This window comes from Trachypithecus francoisi, unplaced genomic scaffold (genome assembly GCF_009764315.1).
Source record: "Trachypithecus francoisi isolate TF-2019V2 unplaced genomic scaffold, Tfra_2.0 Lachesis_group0, whole genome shotgun sequence".
Lineage (NCBI taxonomy): Eukaryota > Metazoa > Chordata > Mammalia > Primates > Cercopithecidae > Trachypithecus > Trachypithecus francoisi.
This window is the reverse complement of record NW_022681453.1, coordinates 196,422,045-196,444,741: the sequence shown is the minus strand read 5'-3', so window position 1 is coordinate 196,444,741 and position 22,697 is coordinate 196,422,045. Positions and strand designations below refer to the sequence as shown.

At 40.9% G+C, this 22,697-nt stretch overlaps 1 protein-coding gene across 3 annotated transcripts in view; it reads right to left on the bottom strand.

Annotated features, from left to right (window-relative positions):
• LMLN (leishmanolysin like peptidase) overlaps positions 1 to 22,697 on the bottom strand; it is an 80,125-nt gene that overhangs the window by 15,201 nt on the left and 42,227 nt on the right. For all 3 annotated transcript variants that reach the window (XM_033213262.1, XM_033213261.1, XM_033213260.1), the window contains exons 12-15: positions 21,535 to 21,645; positions 11,677 to 11,809; positions 9,177 to 9,336; positions 6,378 to 6,508 (exon numbers count right to left, since the gene is read on the bottom strand). In XM_033213262.1, the coding sequence (XP_033069153.1) occupies positions 6,378 to 6,508; positions 9,177 to 9,336; positions 11,677 to 11,809; positions 21,535 to 21,645 (535 nt within the window). The remainder of the gene's footprint in view (positions 1 to 6,377; positions 6,509 to 9,176; positions 9,337 to 11,676; positions 11,810 to 21,534; positions 21,646 to 22,697) is intronic.

The following is a 22,697-nucleotide window of genomic DNA, read 5'->3' as shown; positions in this document are numbered from 1 at the left end:
AGAATATGACACAAAATCCACGAAGTAGGAGATCCAATATGAGAGAGACAGAGGGACCAGAGAACCTCCAGGATGACCCTAATGTGAGATCCCAGAGGGACCTCCAGGATGACCCTGACTCGAGATCCCAAGACGCCAGCTGTGCTGCCAACATAGGATTACATAGTCGAGACGAGCACAGGCCAGAAATGCTCAGAAGAGATTTCCCCAAGATGAAATGGATCGAACACCTCAGGCATCTGGTTGTACTGAAAGATGAGCCCAACTGGGAGAACAGCTTAGAATTAAATTAGTGCTAAATACAAAGAAAACTGATTTCATGAAAAAACAAGATATTAAATCCAGAGAAAATGAAATACTGGGGAGAACGGGGAAGTAATCATTGCATGCTACCAGGTGCCACGTTTGCATAGTCATGGTAACGTAAACAGTGAATACACATTGATCCATAATCACCACTGGGGGAAGGGGAAACAAGAAGTATATGACGGGGAAATAGGAAGTGAACACAGCAAGAGGAGGAGGTGAACCAACTAAATTCTTATTTTCTAAAGTCAACAGCTAACATCTGAAATTCAAACCTCATGAAAGAATAATATAAGCTTTTTAAAAATAAAAAAGCAGGCCAGGTGCAGTGGCTCACGCCTGTAATCCCAGCACTTTGGGAGGCCGGGGCAAGTGGATCACTTGAGGTCAGGATTTCGAGACCAGCCTGGCCAACATGGTGAAACCCGGTCTCTACTAAAAATAAAAAAAACTAGCGAGGCATGGTGGCAGGTGCCTATAATCCCAGCTACTTGGGAGGCTGAGGCAGGAGAATCACTTGAACCTGGGAAGCAGAGGTTGCAGTGAGCCAAGGGATTATGCCACCTGCATTCCGGCCTGGGCAACAGAGCAAGACTCCATCTCAAAAAAAGTAATAATAATTAAAAAAAAAAATAAGAAAGCAAATAGTAAGTCTCCCCTGACTCCTCCACCCCCAACAAAACAACAACTAAGAATTGAAAGTGAAGACTCTGGGAAGAAGTAATAAACGTTAGGGAAGTAATAACAGAGACTCTAGTTTTTTGTGTGTTTTGTTTGTTTGTTTGTTTTTGAGATGTAGTCTCACTCTATTGCCCAGGCTGGAGTGCAGTGGTGCAATCTCGGCTCACTGCAACCTCCGTCTCCCAGGTTCAAGAGATTCTTATGCCTCGGCCGCCTGAATAGCTGGGATTACAGGCATGCGGCCACCACGCCTGGCTAATTTTTGTATTTTTAGTAGAGAGAGGGTTTCATCATGTTGCCCAGGCTGGTCTAGAACTCCCGACCTCAAGTGTTAGCCTCAGCTGGACCCAAAGGGCTGGGATTACAGGCATGAGTCACAGCGCCTGGCCTGAGGCTGTAGTTTTTTGGAAGCAGACAACAAATTAGTTTCAAACTACTTGCATGCATAAGTTTGATCAAAACTAAAATTTAAAAAGGATCAATGTGGTCATGGAAGTAAGATGAGAGGAGGGAAATTCATTAGGAAACTGTGAAGTGATAATGGCTTGAACTATGAAGGTAAATCTAAAATAAAATAGATATAAGAGATTTCAATAGGGGAGTAATCTAAAGACTTAGTCTGTATTGATCCGTCTTTACAGAACAGAGAGTAGAAAACAATCATTCTGGTTTCTAATCAGAGAGACTGAGACCAGTGCTGGAAGCAACACAGCTGAAATGCAGAGTTGTTGAGAGAGGGCTCATAAACTGGATTTTGAATGAAATGAATTCAGAGTGATCAAACTGCAACCAAATGTACTTGTGACATCCACAGTCAGTTCAGACACGGGGCTAGAAAGATATAAGATGATACTAAGAATGGCTCTTTAATACACACCACAGAACAGTATGTGTAACTTGATACTATTGGTGTAAAAAATGAAACAAAAATATAAATTTGTGCCTGCACAGAGTTTATCTTTAGAAGGATACAAGAAACTGGTAATGTTAATTCCCTCTGAAGGGACAAATGAGTGACTGAAAGACAGGGCTGGGAAAAAGGCTTTTCCTGTACATTCTTTTGCATCTTTTGAATTTTTCACCATGTGAATTGCTGACTCATTTAATAAATATATAAATTACTTAAAATTTATATTAAAAGGTGCCGTCAGCACAAACGGTGATGTGGTAAGGCCCAGAACCTCAGTTTCATCGCCAAAAACGTGCTAAGAACACAAAGGGTTGACAAGAAAACACGCGCCTCAAGGTGTCTTTTGTACAGAGATAATACAGTCCCCTTTGAACTTGCACCTGAAGCATTTCATCCCACTTTTTATTTCACTTATCCTTATTTATGTTCGTCTCAGCAATTATTTAGCCACAGACAGCCAATCTGTAACTTATAACAAAGCCCATTTCAACAACTCATTATCTTATGGACGCATATCCTACAGGTGTCAAAGCCCAAGAACATAAAACACCCGGAGTGAACCTAATGTGAATGTGGACTTTAGATGATGATCTGGGTTCATCGATGGCACCAAAAATACCTCTGTGGTACAGGATGCTGACGGTGTGGGAGGCCACGTGTGTGGGGAGCAGGGGAATATGGGAACTCTCTGTACCTTCTGCTCAAATTTGCTGTGAACCTAAAATTGTTCTAAAAAATAAAGTCTATTAATAATAATAAAAAGGAAACCTCAAAATAACACCAAAAACCCCTCAACAACAACAAAAAACCTAGTTTGGTAGTTCCTAGAAAAGCTGAACATAGAATTGCCATATGATACAGCAATTCTACTCCTGAGAAGACTGAAAACAGGGACTCAGACAGATACACGGAAGCCAGTGTTCACTGCAGCAAGATCCCAACAGCCAAGAGGTGGATGCAAACGACCTAAGTGTCCGTCAACTGATTCAAAACGTGACAGATCCATACAATGGAGTGTTATTCAGACATATAAAGGAAAACCGTTCTGATACATGCCACAGTATGGATGCGTCCTGACAACACCATGCTAAGTACAAGAAGTCAGGTGCAAGAAGACAAATACTGTATGATTCTACTTATAAGGACTACCTAGATTAGGCAAATTGTCTACAGAGAGAAAACAGAGAATAGAGGCTGTCAGGGCTGGGAGAGGAGGAACAGGGAGGGATTGTTGAGTGAGTACAGAGTTTCAGTTTTTGGGATCATGAAAACCTGTGAGACACAGAGTGGTGATGTGCATGACAACGTGAATGTATTTAGTGCCACTTAACTGTACAAGTAAAAACAGTTACAGTGGAAATTTTTGCATTATATCTATTTTGCCACAATTTTAAGAAAACAAAGCTCAGCAATCCCTCCCTTTCTCCTTTCCCCTTCCTCAAAAGCAATTACGTGTAAAGCTGTTAAGTGAGGCAAGGTAGGTGATCTGTATGGAGGGGCAGAGGGAGGCATGTGACCGGGAGGTCACGCAGAGTTGGCTGGGTGAGGAGGGTGATGGGAGTGGGAGAAAGTGGACAGGATGTGGATAGATCAAATGAGTAAACATACTGAGATGACAGGAGCTGGATTTCTCACTGTTGGTGAGGGAAGTACAAATATGAAAAGGTGGAAAACTAAAATAAATCCTTTGGTGTCAGACAAGTTCTCACACCAATGGAATCAAACCAGCCTTACTGATGCAAACTCGTGGTTACACACACAGTCACAGGAGAGTGTACTGATACACATACATATATCTCCTGCCTTACTAAGAGGGCCTGATGAACTGGTATTCCCAGTTCCCAACTGCTATTATCAATGGCAGTGAACAGTGTAATCAGCACCCAGATCTTAGTCTCTAAACACCACACTCCACTGAAAGTAACTGGCGGTCTTTAGAGAAATGGTTAATTCCACGTCAGGGGCAGACAAAGAACAAAGTGAGCTTAGAATATCTTGTGACAGAAAGAAAAGAAATATTCGGCCAAGCATGGTGGCTCATGCTTGTAATCCCAGCACTTTGGGAGACCAAGGCGGGAGGATCAGTTTAGGCCAGGAGTTTGAGACCAGCCTGGCCAATTTTTGTACTAAAAATACAAAACTTAGCTGGGTGTGGTGGTGCATGCCTGTGATCCCAGCTGTGCAGGAGGCTGAGGCACAAGAATCTCTGGAACCCGGGAGGCGGAGCTTGCAGTGAGCCGAGATCGCACCACTGCACTCCAGCCTGGGTGACAGAGTAAGACCCTGTCTCAAAAGAGAAAAAAAGAAAAAAAAAAGTTAATTTTCCATAAATCGTATGGCATGTGAAATATATCTTGACAGAGCTATTACCAGGTGAGGCAAAGTGGCTCATGTCTGTAGTCCCAGCACTTTGGGAGGCTGAGGCAGGTGAATCACACGAACCCAGGAGTTCAAGGCCAGCCTGAGTAGTATGGCAAAAACCTGTCTCTACAAAAACTAAGAAAAATCAGCCGGGTGTGGTGGTCTGTGCCTGTAGTCCCAGCTTCTTAGCTGGCTGAGATGCGAGAATCGCCTGAGCCTGAGAGTTTGTGGCTGCAGTGAGCCATGATCGCGCCATTGTCTCCAGCCTGGGCGACTGAGCAAAACCCTGTCTCAAACAAACAAACAAACAAACCAAAAAAAAGCAGTTACCAAAAAAAAAACAAAAAGTTAATTTGATAAGTCACTTTAATGATGACTTAAATTTCCAGTTACAAAAGTCTGTTTAGTTCTTGCAGCTGAAATGGCCCAGGAATGCCTTATTGTTCATTTCTCAGGCTTATGCTCTCCTCCCTGACACCCATTTGTAGGGTGCAGAATATTCATTACGTTGGATGCTCCTAAGTCACAGAATGGCTACATCTTTGTAAGTTCTGAATAAGGTGATGTAGTCATGTAATATCAGATATGCAAATAAGATAATTAAGGAAACAGTAGGCGAGGCATGGAGGCCCCCGTCTGTAATCCCAGCACTCTGGGAGGCCAAGGCAAGAGGATTGCTTGGGCCGGGCGCGGTGGCTCACGCCTGTAATCCCAGCACTCTGGGAGGCCGAGGCGGGTGGATCACGAGGTCAGGAGATCGAGACCATCCTGGCTAACACAGTGAAACCCCGTCTCTACTAAAAATACAGAAAAATAGCCAGGCGTGGTGGCAGGTGCCTGTAGTCCCAGCTACTCGGGAGGCTGAGGCAGGAGAATGGCATGAACTCGGGACGTGCAGCTTGCGGTGAGCCGAGATCGCACCACTGCACTCTGGGCGACAGAGTGAGACTCCGTCTCAAAAAAAAAAAAAAAGAGGATTGCTTGGGCCCTGAAGTTCTAATCTAGCCCAGGCAACATAGTGAGACCTCTTCTCTACAAAAAATCAAAAACGTAGTCAGGTGTGTGGTGCACACCTGTAGTCCCAGCTGCTCAGGAGGCTGAGGTAGGGAGGTCGCTTGAGGACAGGAGGTGGAGGATACAGTGAGCCATGACTGCACCAGCACTCCAGCCTAGCTGACAGAGCAAGACCCTGTCTCAAAAAAGAGAAAAAGAAAAAAAAAAATTGTAGTTTGCCCTTTTTGGATTTCTAATTACAAAGGAAAAAACATTCTATTATTAATCAGCAACTGATATATTAATTCTTTTTTCTTTATTTTTTTAGAGACAGGGTCTCACTTTGTTGCCTAGTATGGTCTCGAATTCTGGGCTCAAGTGATCCTCCTGGCTCAGCTTCCCAAAGTGCTAGGATTACAGGCATGAGCCACCATGTCCAGCCTGATTTACTAATTCTTTTTTTTTTTTTTTTTTTTTTTGAGACGGAGTCTGGCTCTGCCGCCCAGGCTGGAGTGCAGTGGCCAGCTCTCAGCTCACTGCAAGCTCCGCCTCCCGGGTTCACGCCATTCTCCTGTCTCAGCCTCCCGAGTAGCTGGGACTACAGGCGCCCGCCTCGTCGCCCGGCTAGTTTTTTGTATTTTTTAGTAGAGACGGGGTTTCACCGTATTAGCCAGGATGGTCTCAATCTCCTGACCTCGTGATCCGCCCGTCTCGGCCTCCCAAAGTGCTGGGATTACAGGCTTGAGCCACCGCGCCCGGCCTGATTTACTAATTCTTATAACCCATGCAGTCCTCAGACCTTTTGAAATAAAATTGTACATTTTTTCCATTACAAAGTAATATTTGCTCAAGAACAAAAGTACATATTTGCCATTACTTCCTCAGAATATATGCCCAGAAGTAACATTACAGAGATTATATACATATTTTTGAGGCAATTTTTCTAAAGAAATGACAATATTTTCATAAAACATAAGCATCTAAACTAATATTTACATAAACAAGATAAAGTAGTGATCAGTAAATTAATTACATAAAAATGTGAAAATATAATGTAAAATATACAACCATAAAAGGGATAAAATCACACAATATTTCGCATAACTAAAAACAAACATAAGCTTACCTGATAACATCCACTCCCCCAGTCTGGGTAACTCAGCTTCCTCTCACACTTTTCCATAACAAATGCTGATTTCTGAATTAGACAAACTGAATGAGGTCCATACTTTTCAGCGCCATAGTTCTTAAAAATTTCTGAGGCAAAGAAGAAAAGTCTCCTTAAAAATTGACTTCTGGCTCAAAGAACAAGAAACTGAAGCATTCCATTTTTATGATTAAAAGTTGCTTTAAAAATCAAACATGTTTCATGGAAATTTTAAATTTTAAAAATTAGGATAGGATTCCAAACTCACACTAGGTTCTTAATGATTAACAGGAGAAAACTACTGTATCAGACACAAGGGAATAAAACTGGGCCCAAAGTTTTCTAGGTTAAATATATAGAACTAGCACTAAGAATCGCTAGACCACGAGACACCAAGATAAGAACCATCTTCACTGGTGGTCTAAATAGGAGGCACCTCCAAATGACCCATGATAGTATGAGGTCAAGTGATTTCTATAATGCAGACTTTTGGGGGGGTGTTGCATAATAATCTTCAACTTGTGGCACCTCCTGGAAGTCCATAAATATTAGGTTGGTGCAGAAGTAACTGCGGAAATGGCAAAACCAGAATTACTCCTGCACCAACCTAGTAAGATGCTGATCTAATCTCACATTAAGCACAAACCTGGAGAGGACAGGGTGGAATGAAAGGCCTCTAAATACCTAATGGACGAAGGGACAAAGCTCTTAAACCCAAGCAATAATTTCCTCTCTTTAGACTCTTCACAATAAGTTTTATTTTGGGAAGTAGAGAGTTCAATTAGCCCATTTTGAAATATTATAAAGATAAGTCTTTTACGTCAGTTTTGATAAATCTTAACATATAAGCTAAGAAAAAATGCAAATTAGAATAAAACAGAATTCTTTACTTCTTTTGAGTATCAGAGTCTTTGAAAAGTATAGTGATCAGTGTCTAAAATGGGGTTCAGGGCTGGACGTGGTGGCTCAAGTCTATAATTTTAACACTTTGGGAGGCTAAGGAGGGAGGACTGCCTGAGGCCAGGAGTTTGAGGCCAGTCTGGGTAACACAGCAAGCCTCGTGCATGCCTGTGGTCCTGGCTCTGGGGAGTCTGAGGCAGGAGAATCACTTGAGCCCACGAGTTACAGGTTACAGTGAGCTATGATGGTGCCACTGCACTCCAACTTGGGTGACAGAGTGAGACTTCATCTCTAAAAAATAATAATAATAAAACAGAATTCAGCAAACTATAACCCTCAGGCCAAATCCTAGCACATTCATTCATTTACATATTGTCTGTAACTGCTTTCAGACTGTAACAGCAGAGCCGAAGAGCTGAATCAGGAAGCCAGAGACTTGACGACCCACAAAGCCTCAAATATTTATAATTTTGCCCGTTACAAAAAGTTTGCCAACTCTAAAACAATAACGTGATAGTATATCTCTGGCAAATGCATAACCGACAGATCCGTGCATTTCTTTTGCTTTAATACGGAACTGCTGAGTAGTTACAAGTTGTTAGGATATTTATTTATTTATTTATTCTGTATTTTTATGTGAGATGGGGTCTCACTGTGTTGCCCAGGCTGGAGTGCAGTGGCATGATCTTGGCTCACTGCAACCTCCACCTCCTGGGCTACTCAAGCAATCCTCTGGCCTCGTCCTCCTGCATAGCTGGGACCACAGGTGTGCACCATCACACCTGGCTAATTTTTTGTATTTTTGATACAGACAGGGTTTCACTATGTTGCTCAGCTGGCCTCAAACTCCTGAGCTCAAGCAATTCACCTGCCTTGGCCTCCCAAAGTGCTGCGATTACAGGCACGAGCCACTGTGCCTGGGCAGGACATTTATTAAATAGATGAGTGATCAGGAAAAATGACTGCAGGAATCCAGTTACATCTGCCAAGTTTAAGAGTAAAAGGTAAGAATACAAAAATTTAGAATTTAAATGCCTTAGTCTGTAATAAAGTATGGAATGGGGTGGGAGTTTGGAGACTAGGTTAAAACTTCTGATGAACACAGAGAGAAAAACTACTTACTGCCCTTTCTTACATCAGATGTGAGAACATTTCTGTTTACAAAGGTAATTAGTATGAGCAGTAACTTATTGCAGAATATCCAATTGTTTATTCCTTTGATAGCTTATTTATTTATATGTGTTAGGAGGAAACAAATAATACAGTAATATATCTTACCGGCCATGAGACAAGAACATTGTTTTGATATCTGAAGAGTGACATGTTGCTTCTAACTTACATAAAACGCACATTCCCCACGAAAGGGAAAAGCAGCTTATCTAAGGTATTTTAATAAAAAGAGGTTGGCATTGGAGGATCTTGCACTGACACAAATTGACTATATTACTTAGTATCTATCCGCTTATCTGGGAAATACAGTAATATCTTCCTTATGTTTTTCATAATGTTTTCAGAAGAATAAAATGCTAAGAATGAAAGTGGTTTGCAAAAGGAAAGTGCCATGCAGCTGGAAGGTATGACTAAAACATAGTGTGTGCATGCATACACTAACAATCCCTTCGCTAGGTCAGGCACAGTTGTAAGCACTTACTACATTAATTCATTTAATTCTCACAACTCTGTAAGTATTGTCTCCATTGTACAGATGAAGAAACAGGCAGAGAAAAGCTAAGTCACTTCTTACATAAGGATAGCAGCTGAACTATAAAGCAAATTCAGACCATTCTGCTCTAGGGTCTGTGCCCTTAACCACTATTCTATATTGCTAATACATAATTTTAATATGTATATTAAATTTCATTTCACTAGCCGACTAACCTGGTTGATTTTCCAATATTCTACAGTCTGAGCTGCGCTGATATTCACCACTTAAATGCCAACTGAATTCCTGACTGAAAGGGCAATAGTCAGCAATTTCCACAGAGCCACCATAATAAGGCAAATCTTCTGCAGGTATCCCACTGAGTTCATCAAAGTACTGCAAAACAAATATTGGGAAGACAAGAAAGTAAGAAACATTCTGTATAAACAAGAGGAAGTGCACAGGTAATATCTTGCAACCCTCTAATGCCATATAACACACGATACTAAAGTACTTTTCTTCGTCCACTGCACCAAATAAAGAAGACAGTAATAAACCACCAGAGGAGTAATTTAAGGTTGCTATAGTTCTACAAATAAGCAAGGTAAGTAAATGAGTCTTAAGTTATGTATTACAATGTTCAATTAGACTAATGTTTTAAACGAATGAAATAGTTTTAATTATACTGAGTAAAAAGAAGTTTTAAGAGTTGACAAAATATAAAACTAATGCATAAAGTTACAACATTTTAAATATATTTTTCAAGAGTTTTTAGGAGGCAGTTTACACGTTGTCTTGACAAACTTGAAAAAATTAAAATCTGAGAAAATAAATGAGATCATATATAAAAAATACTTTGAATACCAAAGGTACAAGGCACCAGATAAATTTTATTGTTCCTTTCTTTTTTAAAGTAATTTTATGGCCAGACATGGTGGCTCACGCCTATAATCCCAGCATTTTGGAAGGCCGAGGTGGGCGGATCACCTGAGGTCAGGAGTTCAAGACCAGCCTGGCCAACATATAGTGAAACCCCGTCTCTACTAAAAAAAAAAAAAAAATACAAAAATTAGTTGGGCATGGTGGTGCACAGCTGTAGTCCCAGCTACTTGAGAAGCTGAGGCAGGAGAATTGCTTGAACCTGGGAGGCAGAAGTTGCAGTGAGCCAAGATCACACCACTGCACTCCAACCTGGGTAACAGCAAGACTCCATCTCCAAAAATAAATAAATAAACAAAAATAAAATAATTTTATGTGTTTTTTCACCCCTGGAGGCACCAGAGAAATTTTTAAAGATGTTACATTTTTGAGTTATATTACTATGCCTATGAATACATTTGCTATTTTATGGTATCTGAAGCATTCAGTGAGCTTATAAATATGTGCAGGAAGCTTAAAATTCAGCAGCTTTATTTTAAGTTAGCTTCTGAGACATCATTTCTGACAAAAGGTTCCTTTGTAAATAGCAGGTAAAGTTGAGGCTTTTTAAAGATAGCTTTGGCAACAAGAAATGTAAAGGTCATGGCCAAGCGCAGGGGCTCATGCCTGTAATCCCAACACTTTGGGAGGCCGAGGTGGGTGGATCACATGAGGTCAGGAGTTTGAGACCAGCCTGGCCAACATGGTGAAACCCTGTCTCTATTAGAAATACAAAAAGTAGCCAGACATGTTGGCTCACACCTGTAATCCCAGTGCTTTTGGAGGCCGAGGCACATGGATCACTTGAGGCCAGGAGTTCAAGACCAGCCTGGGCAACATGGCAAAACTCCACCTCTACTAAAAGTGTGAAAATTAGCCAGGCATGGTGGCTCACAGTTGTAAACCCAGCTACTCGGGAGGCTGAGGCACGAGAATCACTTGAACCTGGGAAGGGGAGGCTGCAGTGAGCTGAGATCATGCCACTGCACTCCCGCCTGGGCGACAGAGTGAGACTCTGTCTCAAAAAAAAAAAAAAAAAGATGGCCGGGCGCGGTGGCTCAAGCCTGTAATCCCAGCACTTTGGGAGGCCAAGGCGGGCGGATCACGAGGTCAGGAGATCGAGACCATCCTGGCTAACACGGTGAAACCCTGTCTCTACTAAAAACTACAAAAAACTAGCCGGGCGAGGTGGCGCGCGCCTGTAGTCCCAGCTACTCGGGAGGCTGAGGCAGGAGAATGGCGGGAACCCGGGAGGCGGAGCTTGCAGTGAGCTGAGATCCGGCCACTGCACTCCAGCCCGGGCCACAGAGCGAGACTCCGTCTCAAAACAAAAAAAAGATAAAATATAAAAAGAAACATAAAGGTCAAATCAGAGATCCAGACAAGATATGTGGGACCATTTCCTTAATCTTTCGGATTCCATGAATCAAATCTTTTCCAAAGCAGAGTTTCCAAGTCTTCTAATTAATTGGATTAGAGTACTTAAGTTATTTTCTTTAAAGATTTTTTTCTGTGTAGATTAGAGGAATTTAAATAGCAAGATTTTGGAAACAATTAGAAAACATAAACAGGTAAAAACAGATCAAATATTCAAATTCTTCTTGCCATTATTATAAGGCACTGCTAGAGTTTAACTAAGTGCTATCAATTAGGACATGAGTTATAAAGAAAGGAAGCAGTATTCCATTTTTTTTCTAACTTATGGAAAACAAACAGGGCCTTATAAATGAAGACACTGAAGAGAATTTACTCTTTTAATTACAATGGAGACTACTTTTGAAAAGCGGATTCCTCCAGTTGTGCCCAGACCCGTTTTACCTGGTATTCCTGTGGTAAAGGGTTAGGGAACTTCTGCAGATTACACACCGCAACTGCTCTCTGGTCCTGTCTGCAAGTTAACTGCAGTGGGTTACTTCTGAGCGTGTCACAGTAAGGGCTCAGCATCTGCCTCCTGCAAACAAAGAGAAATACCACGGTATCAAACTTTAAAGAAAATATTGCAAGTCCATTAAACAGCCAACAAATGGAAATCCAGATCCTGGCCTAAAAATACAAACCTTCATAATTAACAAATGGGATTCTCAGAAAGAGATGGAGGTAACGTCCCCTCTGCCCTGCAGCTACAAAGAGTGAAATTTTCTCTATTCAATAATCTGACAGTTTGTTTAACTGACCACCTTCACCAGACAATCTTACTTCCTGTGCAAAATAAAGATTATGTGAATATTCCTAATTGTTACCAACTTGTTCTGTTCCATTAAATGTAATCTTGAAAATAAAATTTGAAAAAAGGGCATGTAAATTATTAAAAGATATTAGAATCTGTTGCACTGTCTTGCAAAACCAACCTTCAAACAACCTGTAATTCTTAGCAGTCATCAAATTGACAATTTACAATATAAAATTATATTAATATCATAATAGCAATTTTATAAATAAAATCTCAGTATTCCTAAATAATAGAAATCCTATTAATACTGGTCTACCAAACTGTAATAGAATTATTGACAATTTTCCTCTTCTTCCACATATTTCTTAAGGAAAAAAAGCCTGTATTAAATAATTCTTACTTTAAGGAAAACTGAGGAATTGTCTTATTTAAATGAACACGGTATATCAGCATACATCTTTAGGGAGTTACAGCTTCCTAAGATGAAACATACAAAATACTTACCACAGTTTTCAGCAAACTGGAAGCAGCACAGTATAACAGGAGAGCAAAGGTTTGGTAGTAATCGCACAGGTCTGGGTTCAAACACCAGCACCAGCCACACTTCTGTGGAAGTTACTTAACTTTCCTGACTTCAACCGCAAAGCACTCAGTGCCTGGCACATGCAGGCTACTCAATAAATGTAATTTCTGAAGCTTATACCATTTTCATAAAATCTTCATATAAGGCAATATTTTAACTTCCCATGATAAAGCTTCGAATGAATATGGAGGTTCATATTCCAATAGTTCTTAATCAGTTACTTTCTTGATACCATGAAAGTCATTTCTGTTTTTTGTCTAAAACCAAAAGGCATATTATATTTACTTTAAATTACATAAAATGCGTTTTGGCTAAATGAACAAAGAAGAAAAAAGAAGTTAAAAGTTCGTGATTTTAAACATTCCAAAGTTAGAGCTGTCTAAGATTCATGGCTTACAAATTCCAGAGAAGCACTGTCAAGAAAGCTAGAAAAGATCTCTACCTGTACTGCCCGATGTGGTAGCCATCGATCATGTATGTCACTTGAAAGGTGACTAGTTAACCGAGGAACTAATTTTTTTTTCTTTTTTTTTGAGACGGAGTCTTGCTCTGTCGCCAGGCTGGAGTGCAGTGGCGCGATCTCGGTTCGCTGCAAGCTCCGCCTCCCAGGTTCAAGCGATTCTCCTGCCTCAGCCTCCTGAGTAGCTGGGACTACAGGCGCCGCCACCTCAATTACACCTGGCTAATTTTTGTTTTTTTAGTAGAGATGGGGTTTCACTATGTTCGCCAGGATGGTCTCGATCTCTGGACCTCGTGATCTGCCCACCTCAGCCTCCCAAAGTGCTGGGATTACAGTCATGGGCCACCGTGCCTGGCCCTGAGGAACTAAATTTTAAATGGTATTTAACTTTAACTCATTTAAATATAAGTTCAGCTACATGTGGCTAATGGTACCACATTAGACAGTATAGCTCTAGAGTCAATATTCACATCAAATGAGCTAGGCAGAGGAGTTGGGTGGTTTATCACTTTTAGTTGCTTCAAACATAGAAAGAACCTTATTTTAAGTATGTGTAGATTGAAGTGATTCAAATAAGTATGGTTCTGCCTGTGCTCACTCAACCAACCCCTTCTCACACTAGTTTCCCAACAATGGAGAGGAGTCACAGTTGACGAAGCCCAGAAGTTAGGCATCGGCTCCTGTGCTCAAGAACCGCCGCCCTGGAACCCCTAACACACACACAGGCAGGCTGGGTCTGTGCTGCTGGAAGACGGCTTCTAGCCCGTGAACGATTCTGAACTTCAGTGCTCCCAAGTGGGGCATTTGAATGATTATGACAGGGGTCAGCAAACTCAACTCTTCGGTCAAATCCTGACCACAGTCTGTTTTCTTTCTCGTCGATTTTTTGTTTTTAAAACAGGGTCTCGTTGCCCAGGCTGGAGTGCAGTGGCACAACCGCACAACCATAGCTCACTGCAGCCTTGATCTTCTGGGCTCAAGCAATCCTCCCACCTCAGCCTCCCAAGCAAGTGGGACTACAAGCATGTGCCATCATGCTCACTTACTTTTTGTAGAGATGGGGAAGATGACAGGAACATGGCCATGCCCATTTGTTTTGCCTCTTGCTGTATAAGAGCAGAGGTAAGTAGTTGTGACACAGATCGTAACAACCCTCACAACCTAAAACATTTACTATTTGGACTTTAAAAAAAAAGCCTTGCTGGCACTGGCTTATGAATCAAAGGATAGAAGAGAATTCAGGGGACCCACGGCTTTGGTTTTTAAGAATAAAGAAGTAGAAGTCCCTTCTGTTTCCGGTCTTAGGTGATGCTATCATTGGGATCAAAAGGGGAATAAACAGAGTTGCAACTGTTAACAGAAAAATAAACAAAACCTCCCTGAGCTCCTGCCGCTGCAGCGCGAATGCCAGACTTTCCCCTGACACACCGGACAGTGGTTCCCAAACTCCATTACACAGTGAGATCACTCGGCCAAACTCACACAATGCTAGTGCCTGGCTCTTAGCACAGTCATGATTTAATTTGTAACCTGGGTATGCAGAGATTTTCAAGTTCTCTAGATGATTTTCATAAGCAGTAAAATTTGAGAACCCCTAACTGGCAGATCAGGCTGTAGGGCAGGGTTAACAAGCTGTCCTCAGAGTGGCTGCCGGTGCTTCCGGCTACTGCCTATTATCTTCACATTAGGGTTACAACCCAGAGGTCAGACTCCTTAGTAGAAACTACAAGTGATTTAAATTGCTTTATGACCTAACGCAGGTAAGAAAAGATGAGAATAACATTTTCTTTTCTTTTTTTTTTTTTTTGCAACAGGGTCTTGCTGTCACCCACACTGGATTGCAGTGGCATGATCACAGCTCACCACAGTTGTGACCTCCTGGGCTCAAGGGATCCTCACACCACAGCCCCCAAGGAGCTGGGACTACAGGGCCATGCCACCATGCCAGGCTAATTTTTTTACTTTGTAGAGATAGGGTCATGTCGCCTAGGCTGGTCTCAAACTCGGGGGCTCAAGCAATCTTCCCTCTTCCCAAAGTGCTGGGATTACAGGTGTGAGCCACCACACCATACCTGACCCACCAGGGGAAATTTTTTTAAATATAAAAAGAGAAATGTAAGTACCACTTCTAACTCCTGGAAGATGGACTAGATAGGCTTTTCCCTATTCCTCCCTCTAAGTACAACTAAAAACCCAGTCACTGTAAATTAAAGAAATAAAAGACGACTCTGAAGGGTAGAGAGAAGTCACACCAGTCAAGGACTTCAGGACTCAAAGACTGACGTGGTGGTGAATTCTCTCAACAACTGATAGACCAATTAGGCAGGAAATCAGCAAGGATATAGAAGGACTTAACACCATCAACCAACAGGATGTAACTGACATTTACACAACACTCCACCCAACGTCAAGAAGGACTTGACACCATCAACCAACAGGATGTAACTGACATTTACACAACACTCCACCCAACGTCAAGAAGGACTTGACACCATCAACCAACAGGATGTAACTGACATTTACACGACACTCCACCTAACATCAAGAAGGACTTGACACCATCAACCAACAGGATGTAACTGACATTTACACGACACTCCACCCAACGTCAAGAAGGACTTGACACCATCAACCAACAGGATGTAACTGACATTTACACGACACTCCACCCAACGTCAAGAAGGACTTGACACCATCAACCAACAGGATGTAACTGACATTTACACGACACTCCACCCAACGTCAAGAAGGACTGACACCATCAACCAACAGGATGTAACTGACATTTACACGACACTCCACCCAACGTCAAGAAGGACTTGACACCATCAACCAACAGGATGTAACTGACATTTACACGACACTCCACCCAACGTCAGAATGGCCAACTAGGCAGGAAATCAGCAAGGATATAGAAGGACTTAACACCATCAACCAACACGATGTAACTGACATTTACACTACACTCCACCCAACGTCAAGAAGGACTTGACACCATCAACCAACAGGATGTAACTGACATTTACACGACACTCCACCCAACGTCAAGGACTTAACACCATCAACCAACAGGATGTAACTGACATTTACACGACACTCCACCCAACGTCAGAATGTACATTCTTTTCAAGTGCCCATGAAACGTGTATAAGATTGGCCGGGCATGGTGGCTCACGCCTGTAATCCCAACACTTTGGGAAGAAGCCAAGGCAGGTGGATCAGCTGAGGTCAGGAGTTTAAGACCTGCCTGGTAAACAGGATGAAACCCCGTCTCTACTAAAAATACAAAAAATTAGCCGGGCGTGGTGGCGGCCGCTGGTAGTCCCAGCTACTTGGAAGGCTGAGGCAGGAGAAGAACTTGAACTCAGCACCAGAGGCTGCAGTGAGCCAAGATCGTACCACCGCACTCCAGCCTGGGTGGCAGAGTGAAACTCCATCTCCAAAAAATTAAAAAAATAAAAAAATAATAACAAGATAAGACCATATCTTGGGCCATAAAACAAACCTTAAATCATGCAGCATATATTCTCCAACTACAATTCAACAACAAAAAATAACAGAAAAATTTCCAAATACTTGTATACTAAACAACACTTCTAAATAATCCATGGGTCAAAGAAGAATCTCAAAGAAAAATTTTTAAAAATACATTGAACTGAATGAAAATAAAAATACATTGAAATTTGTGAGACAAAGCTAAAGAAATGCTGAGAGGAAAATGTATAGCAACAAACAGCTACATTAGAAACAGGAAATATCTCCAATCAATAAGCTCAAAAATCGAGATTAAGAACAGAAAAATAGGCCAGGCACAGTGGCTCACGACTGTAATCCCAGCACTTTGGGAGGCCGAGATGGGCAGATTGCTAGAGCCCAGGAGTTCAAGACTAGCCTGAGCAATACAGTGAAACCCTGTCTCTACAAAAATATAAAAATTTAGCTAGGTGTGGTGGTGTGCGCCCGTAGTCCCAGTTACTCGAAAGGCTGAGGAAAAAGGTTTGCTTTCTTACAATAATGGAATTCAACTAGAAATCAATAACAGAAAGATAGCTGGAACATCTCAAAATAGCTGGAAATTAAACAAAGCACTTTTAAATAATACAGTGGTCAAAGAAGAAATCTTAAGAGAAAGTTAAAAATATGTTGAACTTGAAGTGACACAAGAGTTTTGAATTAAAAGAAAGAGAAAAATATTTTGAACTAAATCAAAATAAAAACAAAGCATGATAAACACCTCATTATATCCTAGGATTTATTACTTCAGAGTATTACATAAATCATGTATTTATTTATTTAGAGATGGGGTCTTACTCTGCTGCCCAGGATGAAATGCTGTGGTGTAGTCATAGCTCACTGCAGCCTCGGGCTTCCAGGCTCAAGGGATCCTCCTGCTTCAGCCTCCTGAGTAGCTGGGACTACAGGCATGTGCCACCACACCCACCTCATTTTTGTACATTTTTGTAGAGATGGGCTTTCGCCATATTGTCCAGGCTAGTCTTGAACTCCTGGGCTCAAGCAATCAGCCTGCCTCAGCCTCCTAAAGTGCTAGGATTACAAGCGTGAGCCACCATGTCTGGCCATAAATAATAATTTAAATTAAGCCAATATTAAGTATGACAGGGGAGCCCATTATTTGCTCATTTAGTAATAATTATTATGTATTTCATAACTTTTCTTCTTCTATTATTTTTTAAATCTCTCTTACTGGAAGGATATATCTGTTTTTCAAAATGTGTCAGATTTGAAAAAGATCAGGCTTAACTGACACAATATAATTGTTCTGAGAGCCATACTGATTAATTAAAGGTAAAATAATTGGGGAAAAAAGAGAAAACTCCAGATCTGTATACATCACAAATACAGAAACAAAAATCCACAACAAAATAATAGTCCATAGAATTCAGCAACATATAGAAATAACTATATGCCATGACCAAGTGGGGTTTACTCCAGGAATGCAAAGGTGATTTAATATTTGAAAATCAACCAATGAAATCCACCATATTAACAGGCGAAAAAAATCACATGATTATGCATATCAACTAAAGTAGAAAAAGCATTTGACAGAAGGCAATATCCATTCATGATTAAAGCTCTCAGACACATAGGAATAGAGAGCTACTTTCTCAACATGTATAAAACATGTATAAAAGATAAAGAACATGTATAAAAACACGTATAAAGAACATGTATAAAAATCTGCAGCTAACATTATATTTAATAATGAAAGACTGAATGTTTTCTCGCATGTTTATGGATTGGAAAACTCAACACAGTAAAAATGTCAATTCTCCTCAAATTGACACACAGGGTTAATGCAGCTCCTAGCAAAATCCCTGCAAGTTTTTTGGCAGATACAGACAAGATTATTGTAAAATGTATATGGAAATGCAAAGGAACCAAAACAGCCAGAACAATTTTAAAATAAAGTGGAAAGAATCAGTCTACCCAATTTCAAGACTTACTAAATAATTACACTAATTAAGGGCTGTGTGTTACTGGTGGAGGCACAGACAAGGGGATCACTGGAACAGAACGGAAAACCCAGAAACAGAAACCGATCACCACAAATACACCCAACTGATTGTTTCTGCCAAAGGCACGAAAGCCATTCCATGAAGGAAAGACAGCCTTTCCAACAAACGGTGCTAAAGCAATTGCCCATCTGTACACAAAGAAACAAACCTTGATCTAAGTCTCCCACCTCATACAAAACTTAACTCAAATGAATCATGGACTTAAATGTAAAGTGTAAAACTATAAAACTTTTGAAAAAAAACATAAGAAAACTTTTGAGATCTAGAGCTTGGCAAAGACATCTTAGACTTGACGTCAAAGACACAATAAGAGGACAAACTGATATTCTGGACTTCGTCAAAACTAAAACCATTTGCCCTACAAAAGCCCCTGTTAAAAGGATAAAAAGACAAGCTATGAACTGGGAGAAAATATTTGCAAACCACATATCTGACAAAGGACTACTACCCAGAATACATGAAGAACTCTCAAAACTCAACAGTAAAAAACAATCCAATCAGAAAATTGGCTTAAGAGATGAAGAGACTGGGTGTGGTGGCTCACGCCTGTAATCCTAGCACTTTCAGAGGCTGAGGCGGGTGGATCACGAGGTCAGGAGTTCGAGACCAGCCTGGCCAACATGGTAAAACCCCATCTCTACTAAAAATACAAAAATTAGCCGGACATAGTGGCATGTGCCTGTAGTCCCAGTTACTCTGGAGGCTAAGGCAGAAGAATCGCTTGAACCCGGGAGGCAGAGATTACAGTGAGCCAAGATCGTGCCACTGCACTCCAGCCTGGGCAACAGAGCAAAACTCCGCCTCAAAAAAAAAAAAAAAAAAAAGATGAGACAGTTTGCCAAAGAGGATATATAATTAGCGAGTAAGCACATGAAAAGAGGTTCAACATCATTAGACATTAGGGAAACACAAATTAAAACCAAAATAAAGTATCACTACACTCCTATCAGAATCGATTAAACAAAAAATTGTGACAACGCCAAATGCTGGCAAACATGTGGAGAAACTTACACATCACTGCTAGGAATTTAAAAGTTTAGCAGTTTCTTACAAAACTAAACCTGCAATTACTTAATGAGCCAGCAACTGCATTCCTGGCACTTTTTCTGGAAAAATAAAGATGTATGTTCACACACAAACCTGTACATAGATGTTCACAGCAACTTCATTCATAATAGCCCAAAACTGGAAACAATCCAGATGTCCTTCAAAGTGTGAATGTTTAAACCAACTGTGGTATATCACACTGCGAAATATTCACCAGCCACAAAAAGTCAAATTATTGATATATACAACAACCTGGATGAATTTCCAGAGGATTATGCTGAGTAAAAAAAGCCATGCTCAAAAGTTCACATACAATATGAACTCATTCACATAGCATTTTTGTTGTTGTTGTTGTTTTGTCTTTTTTGAGATAGAGCCTCACTTTGTCACCTAGGCTGGAGTACAATGGTGCGATCTCGGCTCACTGCAACCTCTGCCTCCTGGATTCAAGCTGTTCCCTGCCTCAGCCTCCTGAGTAGCTGGGGTTACAGGCGCCCGCCACCACGCCTGGCTAATTTTTATATTTTTAGTAGAGATGGGGTTTCACCATGTTGGCCAGGCTGGTCTTGAACTCCTGACCTCAAGTGACCCACCCGGCTCGGCCACCCAAAGCGCTGGGATTACAGGCGTGAGCCAGCCTGGCCAACACGGCAAAATCCTGTCTCTACTAAAAATACAAAAATTAGCCAGGAGTGGTGGCACACGCCTATAATCACAGCTATTCAGGAGGCTGAGGCACGACAATCGCTTGAACCTGGTAGGCAGAGGTGGCAGTGAGCTGAGATTGCGCCACTGCACTCCAGCCTGGGCAACAGAGTGAGACTCTGTCTCAAAAGAAAAAAAAAGAAAAGAAAAATTCAGGGAAAAAAGGATGCTTGCACCTATACTGAACATGGGCACTTTTTTCCTTGTCATTTTTCCCTAAACAATACAGTACAACATCTATTCCCATAGCATTTATATTGTATTATGTATTATAAATAACCTAGAGGTAATTTAAAGTATACAGGAGGACATACACAGGTTATATGCAAATACTATTCCATTTTATATAAGGAACTTTTATGTAAGCATCCATGGATTTTGTTATCTGTGGAGTCCTGGAAGCAATCCTCCATGGTTACCAAAGAACAACTGTATTGTATATATATCTGATACATGTGTGTATTGTATATATGTCTGATATATGTCTTATTGAATATATGTATATGTCTGTATTGTATATATGTATATGTCTGTATTGTATATATGTCTGATATATGTCTGTATTGTATACATGTCTGATATATGTCTGTATTGTATATATGTCTGATATATGTCTGTATTGTATACATGTCTGATATATGTCTGTATTGTATATATGTCTGATATATATCTGTATTGTATGTATGTATGATATATGTCTGTACAGATGATATACAGATAGATGTCAAACTTACTCTGTATTTTTTAAAACCTTGCTAGGTGATTATGATACACATCTGGATTTGGAAATTCCTATTCAAAAGTGCCTTTTTTTGATACTGAATCAATATTTGCATCTATACTTACAGGTGCATTCTCTGAAGAAAACAACACAAATGACAGAGGAAACAAAAGGTTTATAAAATATATATATTTATGAGTTATAATAAGCTGAACAGAAATGTTCATGGCTCTGGGCCCCTCACTGTGGATCTCTTTAGTATATGATTAAAAACAATACTTAGCTACTTCTTACAATCTTATTACCAACCATCTACAGGTGGTTTTCTATATATTGTAAAATTGAACTGCTCAGACCACATTTTGAAAATAGTTAGCATTTTAGGCTTGGATAAAGCATAAAATCAGAAAGGAACTGTGTAATCAATGACACTGTGAGGAAATGCATTCTTACTTTTGTCTCTGCTGATCAATCCAGAATTTACAGCTCTTCCTGACAAAGTCACAGCCCATTCCTCGGCCCCAGTCTAACTTCTCAGCCATGCTGTAATTTGCTTTATACCAGCTGTGGAATAAAAAACAAAGCAACTTTTATTGTTGTCCTTTTAAAAACAACTCTAGCACAACAACTGAGAATCTCAACAGCGAGCACCTTCGGACCTTGAGAAAGATTCTGGAGGCCATCACTATAAGTGATGGTTCTTACAGAGCAGGGACTGCTACACAGGGATCCAATAACCACGCTTATGATGAGGTATTAAACACTTTTACATGTTTACATAACAAAACAAAACACGTTTCTATTGTAATTTTCACTTTATTTTACTTTGAGACAGGGTCTTGCTCTGTCACCCAGGCTGGAGTGCAGTGGCATGATCCCGGCTTGCCGGAAGCTCTGCCTCTTGGGTTCAGGTGATTCTCCTGCCTCCGCCTCCTGAGTAGCTGGGACTACAGGCGCCCGCCACCATGTCTGGCTAATTTTTGCATTTTTAGTAGAGACAGGGTTTCACCATGTTTGCCACACTGGTCTTGAACTCCTGACCTCGGGTGATCCACCCACCTCGGCTTCCCAAAGTGCTGGGATTACAGGTGTGAGCCACTGTGCCCAGCCTACGTCCAATACTTTTTAAATGTCCTAGCTGGGCACGGTGACTCACACTTGTAACTCCAGGACTTTGGGAGGCTGAGGTGGTTGGATCATTTCAGGTTGGGAGTTCAAGACCAGCCTGGCCAACATGGTGAGACCCTGTCACTACTAAAAATACAAAAAGTTAGCCAGGTGTGCGGTGGTGTATACTTACAGTCTCAGCTACCTGGGAGGCTGAGGTGGCAGGATCGCCTCCGCCCAGGATAATGCCACGGCACTCCAGCCCAGGAAATAGAGTGAGACCTTGTCTCAAAAGAAAAAGTTCTAACAACAGAAAAAAGAAAGTACTGACTGAGTTTCCAGACAAATTTAATTGAAGGCAATCAGTTTGTTTTAGTTTGTATTTATTTTTAGAGATAAGATTAGCTTGCAAAAATTATAAAATTATACAAAATAGTCTCTTACCTGTATGTATTATGTTTTGTTCCTTTAGCATTATCAAACAGTAAATAAAAACATAGGCTCAGGGC